This window comes from Podarcis bocagei (assembly GCF_964188305.1).
Source record: "Podarcis bocagei genome assembly, chromosome: 13".
Classification (NCBI taxonomy): Eukaryota; Metazoa; Chordata; class Lepidosauria; order Squamata; family Lacertidae; genus Podarcis; species Podarcis bocagei.
Genome location: NC_138138.1, coordinates 46,753,448 through 46,765,400, shown reverse-complemented (window position 1 = coordinate 46,765,400; position 11,953 = coordinate 46,753,448). Strand labels below are relative to the sequence as shown.

The window sequence follows — 11,953 nt, the reverse complement described above, 5'->3', positions numbered from 1 at the left end:
CCTGTAATTGCAACCTATATATTATATGGATGCATGTAGAATGCCTGCAATGGTTCTGTAGCCCAACAAAGACCGCTTGGGAGAGACAATTCGAAGTTGAACTGAAAGGTCAGCAATAAGCTGAAAAGGTATTTCTTCACCAGGGATGGCTTGTATTTCTAAAACAGTAGATCTGGGGAGAAGTTAAGCAGGGTAGCTATTGCATAAGGCTCTTGTTGACCTCTGCCTTGTCTCAGTTCCGCAGGCCGACATGGTTCCCATACACACCTGACTTAGGAAACGAAGTGCAGTGCAGATACCTCCCTCCCCAATCTCAAAATGATGGAAAACTGAAAAGCCAGTGAGATGTGATGATCTCACCTAGGTTAAAGGTGTGGGCTTTTGCAAGTTTGTTATGGGCTAGGGCTTTGTGGATTTGCTGTCAAAGGGTTGTGAAGCTCACATGGTGGTTTGGAAAAGTCCAGTCCGTACCAAGGGAAAAGCAAATTACCAAGTTAGGGCTCATCTCCTAGCCCCAAGTTCTCAGCCTCCAGTGTTCTCTTCTCTTCCGCCAGCAACACCGAACAGAAAGGGAACAGAAGTTTCCTGCAATTGGTTTGAGTTCTCAGCCTCCTGTAAAAACTCATCCAGATGTTCCTTTTGCCCATCCTTTGGAACCTGCATCCTCCCCGGGGCCGCCAAACACATAACTTTCTCACGCCGAAATTGCCGCTCAGTTTTTCGCTCCATTTTTATTTGGAATTAGAAAAGTCCACAGTCACCATCATGTGACCTACAGAGTTTGCATATTTCCTTAAACATTAAGTTCCTTTCCCCACCCCCTTTTACTCTCTTTTGTTTTTTTTTCTTTTCTTTTAAGGCCAATAGTGTTCTCTGCCATTTTTATTTTTGTTAAATTCTCTTTATTTCTCCCCAGAAAACCCTGCCTTCAAAAAGAAACAAAACAAAAACTTGGTTACGTTGCTCCACTATAGCTTTTCTTTTTTTTTTGCCTTGTCATGTTGACACAGCAAAAAAAGAAAAGAAAAAAAGAGGGGACGGGGGTTAGTTGGGTCGGTGGAGCCACTAAGCTCACTCGCATCTCCACCACACACACACACACACACACACACACACACACAATCACTCACGCAGACACACACAGTCCAGAAGTCACAGTTTAAAAATCTGGAGAAATTGGATGTGGACTAGAAACTGAATGAGAGAGAGAGAGAGAGAGAGAGAGAGAGAGAGAGAGAGAGAGAGAAAAGAGAAGAGAAGAGAAAGAGCTTGGCTCTTAAACTTTCTCTTTTGTTCAATGTTGCATATTTTTCCCCTAATGTTTCAAAGCAAGTGCATCTTGAGGAAGAGACGAGGGAGGGGAAAGAGGAAAAAGCGTGACAGAGAAAGGGAGGTTGAAAATGGAAAGAGAAGAAAAGGAGCAAGTCGTAACAGACTCGACACCGGCTTTTGCCAACCTTGGCTGGCGCTCCTTTCCCCCGATGTTTCAGCCAGCAGCTCCCACCTGGGTCAGAGCTGCTGTCCAGAACATCAGGAGGGAGCCAGGTTGGCAAGGCTAGTCTACACTGTGCCATGGGATGAGAAAGACTGGGTGGGGAAAGTGGGGGTGGGAGAGGAGGCAAAAGACTGCCGAGTGCCAAAGTTTCTAAGTGCTCCCTGCTTCTGAAGAGCTCCTTCTGGTCACAGGAGCTGGAAGTCTCCTTCCAGAGGTCCACATGCACAGATTCCCGCAAACCTTTCTCTATGGTGCAGCTCAAATCTTAATGGTTTGTCGCCCGGGAGAGGGGCTATTTGCAAGCTTGGAGGAGAAGCGATTAACAGGCAGACTGGCTGGCTAGGGGGAAGGGGGATGCAATCAAGTTAGGGGTGGCAGTACAAGAGATCTGCCTGTCCTTTGAGTCCCCCTAAAACATTCGGCCTTTCCCCTTGGTTCAGGTGTGTGTGTGGACAGTACGAGAATCCTACACCTGGGAGGACAGAGTCAGAGACAGAGAAGAAAGGAGTCCTTGCCTCCTCCTTTTTCAGCCAGGAGGGGTAAGTAGGGGTGTTACAGCCAAATTTGGGCAGGAGAGACTAATGCCCTGAAATTTGGCATGGAGAGAGGGAGAGAGGGAGAGAGGGGGGGGGGGAGAGAGAGAGAGAGAGAGAGAGAGAGAGAGAGAGAGAGAGAGAGAGAGAAACGAGTTAGTCACATGAGGCTCGTTTCCACTTGTGTGCTTACAACCTGGCCTGCTTTGGCTCGACGAGGAGAAGGAAAAGGGGGGCAGCAGGGAAGTGGAAAGGGGGCTGGCTATGGCTTTTGATTGGTTAATGGATTGCACAGAGTCATGGAAAGAGAGAGTGCAGGCGGAGGAGGAGGAGGAAGAATCTGCCACATCCCGACAGCAAGAGGAGTTGATGGTGCGAGAAAGCCGCCACGATGCCCAAGGAAGGCGGGAGCCGTGTTTGGCTGGCAGTGCGTCGTCACCGCCTCCCGCCGCCTCAGAACTTCTTGGGGCCCCAGACCGACGTCTGCTTGGGGACCACGCCAGTGCCGAAGACGGGAAACTCTTCAGCGCTGCTCACATCTGGGGCCTGAAAGGGGAGAGGGGGGGAGATGTATTTCCGGTTCTAAATGGGTAGTGCATGCCACAAAGACCCTCTGCCTTTTGAAGAAGAAGAAAAAGAAGAGTTTGGATTTGATATCCCGCCTTTCACTCCCCTTCAGGAGTCTCAAAGCGGCTAACATTCTCCTTTCCCTTCCTCCCCCACAACAAACACTGTGAAGTGAGTGGGGCTGAGAGACTTCAGAGAAGTGTGACTGGCCCAAGGTCACCCAGCAGCTGCATGTGGAGGAGCGGAGACGCGAACCCGGTTCCCCAGATTACGAGTCTACAGCTCTTAACCACTACACCACACTGGCTCTTTGAGCAAGCTGGTTCCGCTTTTAAAAGGACCCCAAGGCACTAGGCCTCATGGGTCTTGAGGTTTTCTTAGCCCCTTCTTCACATGCAGTGCTTCTTAATATTGGCCAAAGCGGGCAGCTTCTAAGGCAGACTCTGTTGCGATGACGGACCCAAGACATACCTTGTTCCCAGACGCGTTCCAGGGGGCATCGCGCACCACAAAGCCCTTGGCCGGGCCCCGGGGCTCCTCTTCCAAGCGGGACGGAGGCTTCATATACGCAGCCATGGCTTCGGTCTCCACCACGTCCATCATCTGTAAGGAGAAGCCTCCTGTTAAAATTGGAGGGTGCTAGCGGAGTCTTGTGGTCAACTCTCGGGCCTCTCGGGATGCAAGACAGATTTTAAAAAACTGGAATAAGGAGCAGTAGCTGCCCTCACCCCCTCAAACCACCAACCACACCCCTACACTACTTGTGCCAATCTTGCACAAGCAAGGCAAAGCCTCAGGCACTTCAAAGCACCTCGCAGGGCTCTCTTTTTTTGCAAGTCCTGCTGGGACTTCAAAGCGCTCAGTCCCCTGACATCATTGTTTTATTTATCATTATTTTCCTTGAATTTTTATTAAAGCTTGAGAACACAAAGAAAGAACAGTATGGAAACATCAAATATCAAGCATTTCTTGAACAGAAAAATTAAAAGGAAAGAAAAGGAAAAAGGAAAGGAAAAAACTCCCGATTCTCCATCTACCAGCTTTAAAAGCTTGCATAAAATTCTTACTTCCTAGTAACATTCAACTCTCTTACTTTCCATAAACCAACCTTCAGCTCTGTCCCCCAAAGTCTTCATACCCTGATACCACAAGTTCACTTGCGCAGAAAGCCCATAAGAGGTTTCCAATCATTAATAAAACAGTGATTATTTTCTGATTAAGCACCACCAGCTCTGCCAACCACCTGACAGCATCGTGACATCAAGGTGACTTGACAGGTGGGCAGCCCTGGCCACCGGTCTAATTTGGCCCACGCACCCGTGACATGGCCAGAACCTCGCCCATGGTGTCTCTCAGACGTGTATATATAGCTAGAAGCTCCCCCATCCATCAAGCTGCTTGAGCAGCCCTCCCAACCATCTCCCTCCTCCTCACATATTCCTCTTCCAAGTTGAGCATGTGGTCTATAGCGTCGTCCACGTTTTCGGGCAGCCCTGTGACCGTGACTCTGTCAGGGTCACTGGAACCCGGCTGAGGAAAGCGGATGTCGACCTGCCGGGGCGAGAAGAACAAGGTCACAAGTTGCACAGTCCAAAGAGCATCGACTGGACGAGCGAGAGCCTGGCCGTCACGATTTTGCTTGCCCGCCATTGTTGGTGGGGCAGACTGCAGAAGGGTCAGGCAACTTCTGCCCCTCAAACACAGAACAGCCACTGGCAACCCCCGCCCCTTACCCGAAACTCCTCCATAAGCTTGCGGATGGCTTTGCCCCTCCCGCCAATGATACGGGCGTGAACCCGGTGATCCAAGCGGACATCTTCGCTGACCATCTCCTCGAGGTCGGCCACAATTTTCAAGATGGCGTCCCGGGCCCCCTCGGCGTTCTTCTCGTAGCCGGTGATCGTGATGAGGTCCTGGACCCGGGCGGGGGAAGGAGAAAGACCGAGATAAAAAGATGGTGGGACTTATAGAGAAGCCCCATTCCCTCGCCACTACAGATTGAGGGGGGCGGGAGGCAACCCCACAAATGGGCATCACTTTGACCAAATAGGTTTTATGCAAAGTTAGGAACATGGAAATCTGATTCTAAGTGAGGCTATTATTTATCAAACTTCTTGCTCGCTTGTTACTTCTGGAGGTCTCCAAGCAACTTACATTTGAAAAGAGAAAGATAAAAATATATCATACAGTGGTACCTCTGTTTTCTAGAATCTCGGAAGCCAAACATTTCGTTTTTTGAATGCCGACAACCCGGGAGTAATTGCTTCCGTTTTCAAATGCGACTCAAAAGTCGAATGGCTTCTGCTACATGTTTTTCAATTTTCTCCATAGACTTTGTTGACCGTCCCTGGTGCCTCAGTTGCTGAACGTTTCAGAAGTCGAACAGTCTTCCAGAACGGATTACATTCGAAAACTGAGGTACCACTGTACCATAAAGGTTAAAGGACATACAAAGCGTTAAGCTTTTCAAAATGTTCCTTTTAAATGAATTGTGGAAGGAGGGCTTATTGTGTTGCCTTTGTTTTCATTTTTATTATGTATTTGTGGTTTTCATATTGTGATTGTAGGTTGTGAACTACCCCGAGATCTACGGGTATAGGGCGGTAAATAAATTTAACAAATAGAAATAAAATAATAAAAAAAACAAAAACAAATTGCAGCTCTACTTATAAGCGAGCATACACAAGTTTTATGAACGTGGTGGAGCATTACGGAGCCACTCTCTGGGTCCCATAATCCCCCTGGGTAGAGGGGGCCAGCGACACACAGCAAAAGAAAGGAGAGAGACTCACCTGATTCTCATCCCCCTTATCCGGGAACTGGATGGTGACGTCATGGTCCTTCCGGATCTGGGAAATGACCGCCCCTTTTTTGCCAATGATCTTTGGGTGGTATTTGGGTTCCACGCTCACCGTCAGCTTGAAGCCACGCAGCGCCTGGGGAGGAGAGGGAGAGGGAAGCCGGGAGTTACTGGCTGGCCTCAGGAACCCATCCCTCAGTACTCCACGCAGAGCTCTGGCGGGTGGAAGCGGTGCAGCTGGGAAGCCAGTGGGTTGGGCGGGTTTATGTCTTGAGGTGCTGGGCTCTGGCAGTTACCCGGTCTTCCTGCTCTGCCTGCAGCTCCCTGACCCTCTCCAGGAGGCCGGCCCTGGCCCGCTCCACATTGGGGACCAAGCCTGTGATCTTGATGACGTCCGACTGCTGCTCAGGCTGGGGCACCGAGATGTTCACCTGAGGAAAAGGAGAAGCGTCACTGTCTTTAAAAGAAAGGCGGTGCAGGCTGCAAACCTGTCGGGGCAGGGGACCTACGGCCTAGCGTCATTTCCTACCTTTCCCTTCAGGTAAATTTATAACCCAGCCCAAACAACTGTGTATACAGAACATTTAAATCCGTTGCTAATATGCAAATATAATGTTCCCTGCTCTGGGACGAACGGCGCATCTCAAAGGCTCCCATTAGGCTTTCGAAGTGTTCCAAGTTAGATGCAATGTTCCCAGGATCCTTTGCAAAGGCCTGTTCTCAGAGTGGTTATGAAAGTCCCTCCCTCAGGTGCTCCACAGAGTCCTCTCCTACAAACTACTTTCTGCTGCTGCCACTGGAGGAAGCAGCAGGCCTCTCCCTTCACATCATTTCTCAAGTACAATTACACCAAACATGAGTGAATTATATAAAAATATATGCATTCCCTGGAATCCACCCAGACTAAAACAGGCAGCTAAACACACCTATAATTAAGTAGCATAATCTTCAGAACAAAAAGCCTCTACAAACACACAGTTCTAGTTTCCTGATCTAGCTTAACTGCCCATTAAGTTTTATTCTTTTAAATATCATTTACACTGCATAGAAAATGCAGCAAGATGGAAGACAAAATACAAAAACAACAACATAAGACCACCACCACCATGAACAGCTTGGTTTTGTTTTTTAAAAAAGTCCTCGTCCCAAAGGTCTGTCTGGACAGCAGCTTTGAAAAGGTGCCCTAATGGAGGCAGAGAGGAGCCCTGCCAGACGTCTCTTTGGCAAAGAAGAAGAAGAGGAGGAGGAGTAGTTTGGATTTGATATCCCGCCTTCCACTCCCCTTCAGGAGTCTCAAAGCGGCTAACATTCTCCTTTCCCTTCCTCCACCACAACAAACACTCTGTGAGGTGAGTGGGGCTGGGAGACTTCGAAGAAGTGTGACTAGCCCAAGGTCACCCAGCCGCTGCATGTGGAGGAGCAGGGAAGCGAACCCGGTTCCCCAGATTACGAGACTACCGCTCTTAACCACTACACCACACTGTGCCTCAAGGCAGGGTCTGCCACACTAAAGGCTCAGTCCTGGTTCAATGCTGGTCAAACAAAAGGGTCTCCCCAAAAAAGAGGTACCTAGGTTTAACTTTCTAGTGTTGGGTAACTTGGTAAATTACAGATGATTAATGAGCCAACTAATTTTTTTTTTTTTAAAGTTCTTAAATCACCCACCAGTCCTCTTTAAATAAGTGCTCAGTAAACTATGTACCTTGGAAAAGCCGCTTGCTGTGAACTGGGCCCAACCAAAATTTCCCCCAAAAGGGCTTTCTACATACAGTCATACCTTGGGTTAAAGTTGCTTCAAGTTGAGCGTTTTCGGGTTGCGCTGCGACGACCGGAAATTAATGGAACACGTTACTTCCAGGTTTCGTCGCTCACGCATGCGCAGATGCTCAAAATGATGTCACGCGCATGCCCAGAAGCGGCGAATCGCGACCCGCGGGTTGCGTTCTGCTCTGGATGCGAACGGGGCTTCAGAACAGATCCCATTCGCATCCAGATGTACCACTGTACGACATTTGTTTGCAGTGCCCCCTTGTGGGCAGTGCCCTCTCTGAAAGCAACAGGGCAGCCTTGCTGGCGACAGACACAAACACACATTTTGCAGTGCGCTTGTGTCTTCACCCCTTCCCCTCCTATTCTCATACTTCCTTAGCTGTGGCAGGGTTAACGTAGATGTGCTGCTATCACGGGAACCTGATCTGTCACAAGGAAGCCCAGGGCTGCCACGTGAAATGCAGAGCAAGCTTGTTTTCTCCTGCTCCAGGGGGTAGGGCTGCAAGTTACAACTTTCTGACAGTAAGAGCTGTCTGACAGCGGAATGGGCTCCCTCAGGAGCTGGTGGACCCTCCTTCCTTGGAGGTTTTTAAGCAGAGGTGGGTTGGCCACCTGCAATGGATTGCTTTAGTTGATATTCCTGTATTGCAGGCCGTTGGGGCTGGATGACCCTTGGCATCCCTTCCCACTTTACGATTCTGTGAGTCTATGATTTGGCTCCCTAGTCAATCTGGTTGCAGACCGCTGAAGCTTCCTATACCATCGACAGCGAACCCAGAACACACACACACAGCATTTAAAGGAAAAGGTAGGCCCAGTGCTTTTTTTCTTTAAAAAAATGTTTAGGGGTACTCTCATTTTGACTCAAGGAAATCACCATTTTATCGTTCAAATCAGCAAAAATAAATATACAGTCATACCTCGGGTTACAGATGCTTCAGGTTGCGCGTTTTCGGATTACAGAAGCGCCGAAACCCGGAAGTACTGGAACAGGTTTCGGCGCTTGCGCATGCGCCGAAGCACTAAATCGTGCTTTGAGCATGCGCCAAATCGCAACCTGCGCATACACAGATGTGGCGCTGAGGGTTGTGAACGTGCCTCCCGCACGGATCACGTTCGTAACCCGAGCGTCCACTGTACAGTAAATGGACAAAAGTACAAAGATTCACAAAATGAATCTGCATCCCCCCCCCCCCAGGAAAAAAACATTGAGTACGCCAAAGGCAATGCTGAGGCCGCAAGCAGGGCTGGAAGGAGGACCACGTGTTCCTACCTCGTACTCCTCCATCATCTTGCGAATGCCGGCTCCCTTCTGCCCAATGATGTAGCGATGGAGGTCAAAGGGGACCTCCACGTCCACTGTGATGGGAACCAGAGCCTGGAAGGTTAAGAAGAGTAAGGATTTCTGCAGGGAGCTTCAGAGTTGTTTTGGTGCTCCATGTCTATAGAGGCTCCTTTTTATTTTATTTATTTTTATTTATTGAATTTATATACCGCCCTATACCCGGAGGTCTCAGGGCAGTTCACAGAAGTGAAAAACCAACAGAGCAAGGCTGGAGTAACACATGCAGGCTCACAACCCTGGATCAGGCCCCGCCTCATCTCTATGGCACTTTTGTACCTACCCTACCCATGTATTTAGCCTACACTCAAGTAGGACCCTGGCAGAGACACATGCCCGACTGGCATGTTCTCTCCCTCCTGGTCAATCGTTCGGGAGCTTCAAAAGCTTTCTTCAGCCTGAACATCACAGCGGCTGATGCCAACAGACATCGGCACACTTAGGGATCCGCAGAGTTTGCGCATTTCGCGTGACAGACCTCAGCAACTCAGCATTTTGGCTAATCTACTTTATTTACATATAAACACACACGGAGCACTGCAACATGACTCCCTCTCTCTCTAGCATCAGACAGCAAAGAGAAAAAGAACAAAGGACAATAGTCCCACTTCACGGAACACAGTAACACAAACATCCTGTCTCCATCACTTCCCACTCTGTGGAGTCAAAACATAACGTCATGTGAAAGACAACAATCCCATGACTGCAATCATGGAGCAGGAATTCTAACAGTATTAGGTAGGGAACACACCTTGTGATCTCGCTCCCTAAGAACTGTGAAAGGCGGGAACCCAAATGGCGAAAAGCACAAGGGATCATGCCATCTCCAGATGCTGGGAATCGCACCCAGCTTGCAGTCTTCCCAGAGGCAACAGGTCGGCCGCTTTGAGATCAGGAGGCTGGACTAAGTAGGATGCGGGCCTGACCCCAACAAGGCTCTGCTTACACTCTCACGGTGCCGAAGGTAGCCCAACCGAGCAAAAAAGTCCAAATCAAAACACTCCCTATGGGCAGGTTGCCCTGACTGGGCATCCAAAGAACAATAAGGTCCCCAATATTTTGCCTCTTTTCTCCAACTGTATACTCAGTTCAGGGCTTGACCAAATTCCTCCCCTGCCATGAACCTGCCTGGGCCTCTGTATTCTCAGCATTGCCCAAACTGATGCACCTTACAGCTGTTGCTGGACTGTGATCCCCCTCTCTCCCCATCATCCTTGACTATGCTGGTCAGGACCCATGAAGAGCTTCAGTTCAAAACATCAGGAGGGCAGCAGCTTGGAGAAAGCTGTCTTTAGACTTAGATCAACATCAGAGGTCCTCCTCCAGGTACTCCCCCCACCTTCTGAGGAAGGTCTGAAGGGGGGTGGACCAAGGAGAGGGCCTTTTCTATACTCGCCCAGGACAGAGAGAGAAGATTCCTACCAGCAGAGCTGCCCGCGCCGCCTCGCATTTCTCCTTGCGCCCCGAGATAAGGATGATGTCACATTTGCGGGGGGCAGAGTCCAGCTCGGGGCTGATGTCGCCGTTTTCCTGAGACTGTGCTTCTGAACCTAGCGGGGGGTGGGGAGAAAACCAGGTGAAAATATTTCCCTGCATGGAATCTCCCCTCCCCTCTACCTGCCATCCCCTCTACCTGAATTGTCATCTCGCTCCGGGAACTTGATCAGCACGTCGTGGTCCCGAGTGATCTGCTGCACCTTGTAACCTTTGGCTCCCATGACGACCCGGTGGAAGCGCTGCGGGATGACGCACTCAAGGACCACCTGGGCTTCCTGGAGAAGAGATGGGAAGCAAAAAGAAAAAGAAAAAAGTGGGACGGGGCGAGCAAGGCGAGTTAAGGTTGCAGGGAAGGGGCATCGGGGCTAAGTGTGCTTGCGGCGACTTTGAAGCCAACAGAGGGGGAAAGGGATTTCAATCCTGCACGGTCGCCAACCTGCAGCTTAAGGTATCGTTCTCATCTTAAAAGAGAATTACAACATGACACATGTTGGAAAGAGGGGGTTGTTGTTTTTGCTGTTATTATTAATATTATTATTAATTGAATTTATGTACCGCCCTATACAGGGGGTACAAATCAAGATATTAAACCACAAAATACCTAATGAAAATTAAAACAACCACCCAATAGCCCCCCCCCAAAAAAACACACATTTTAAAAGGGCATAGGATGTAAATCGGATCAACCAAAGGCCTGGCTAAAAAGGTGTATAATGAAGGCGCCAGGTGAACTTCCCTGGAGAGAGCATTCCACAAATGGGGAGCCACTGCTGAGAAGGCCCCGTTCTCATGTTGCCACCCCCTGGACCTCTCAAGGAGGAGGCACACGAAGGAGGGCCTCAGAAGATGATCACAAGGTCCGGGTAGGTTTACAGTGGTACCTCAGGTTACATACGCTTCAGGTTACAGATTCCGCTAACCCAGAAATAGTGCTTCAGATTAAGAACTTTGCTTCAGGATGAGAACAGAAATTGGGCTCCAGCGGCGCCACGGCAGCAGTAGGCCCCATTAGCTAAAGTGGTGCTTCAGGTTAAGAACAGTTTCAGGTTAAGAACGGACCTCCAGAACGAATTAAGTACTTAACCTGAGGTACCACTGTATATGGAAAGAGGTGGTCCTTGAGGTATTGCGGTCTTGAGCCGTTTAAGGCTTTATAGGTCAAAACCAGCACTTTGAATTGGTCTTTCCAAACGCCCTTTCTGACCCAGACTCTGGAAACGGAGGCCTACCAGGTCGCTGATGATCTCCAGGATGCGTCTCTTGGCAGCTTCCACGCAGTCCTTCGCTCCCTTCAGCATCACGCGGTCGCTCTGGACGCCCGTCCGGGGGAAGCTCACCGCAACCCCGCCGTACTCCTCCGCAATCTCCCGCAGCACGTGCCCCCGGCGCGCCACAAAGTGGCGGTGGTACTTGGGGTCAACCATCATGGAATCCTCGATGACGTTATCCTGGGGGGCAGGAAGAGGAGGTGGGGGGAAGGGCCCGGTAGCCTCTCCTTCCACGGCTACAGTCTCTCCCCCAAATCATGGCCAATGCGGAAAAGGGACGCTATCCAAGCTTTGCGCAATCTCACTCTCCAAAGGTTTGGGCTCTTTCCGGACGACTAGTAGTCCTTTGGCAAGGAGATTGGGGGCAATGAGCTTTATGGAGGTTTCCGGGTGGAAGTCAGCCTAGTATTGCTGCTCACGTTTATTGATTCATATCCTGCATTTTCTCCAAGAAGCTCAAGGTGATGGGCATGGTTCTCCCCCTCCTCATTTAAACCCCACAACAACCCTGAGAGGTAGGTCAGGCCGAGAGGAGGCCCAGGCTCACCCCAGGAAGCTCCGTGGCCCAGTGGGGATTGAACCCTGATCTTCCAGGTCCAAGTCCAGCACTAACCACTGTGCCGCTGAATGCTACCAACTCGATAGCTAGTTAGCGGCTGGTGGCTAAGCAATTGCTAGGCT

The 11,953-nt window shown here is 49.9% G+C and overlaps 1 protein-coding gene across 2 annotated transcripts in view; it reads right to left on the bottom strand.

The window, feature by feature from the left end:
* Positions 1-712: 712 nt before the first annotated feature.
* Positions 713-11,953, bottom strand: part of LOC308571997 (vigilin-like) — a 56,616-nt gene continuing 45,375 nt past the window's right edge. For both annotated transcript variants that reach the window (XM_081167707.1, XM_081167706.1), the window contains 10 exons: positions 11,234-11,452; positions 10,141-10,279; positions 9,930-10,057; positions 8,439-8,543; positions 5,692-5,826; positions 5,388-5,531; positions 4,329-4,508; positions 4,030-4,146; positions 3,067-3,198; positions 713-2,574 (listed from right to left, as the gene is read on the bottom strand). In XM_081167707.1, the coding sequence (XP_081023833.1) occupies positions 2,482-2,574; positions 3,067-3,198; positions 4,030-4,146; positions 4,329-4,508; positions 5,388-5,531; positions 5,692-5,826; positions 8,439-8,543; positions 9,930-10,057; positions 10,141-10,279; positions 11,234-11,452 (1,392 nt within the window). In that variant the 3' untranslated portion in view covers positions 713-2,481. The remainder of the gene's footprint in view (positions 2,575-3,066; positions 3,199-4,029; positions 4,147-4,328; positions 4,509-5,387; positions 5,532-5,691; positions 5,827-8,438; positions 8,544-9,929; positions 10,058-10,140; positions 10,280-11,233; positions 11,453-11,953) is intronic.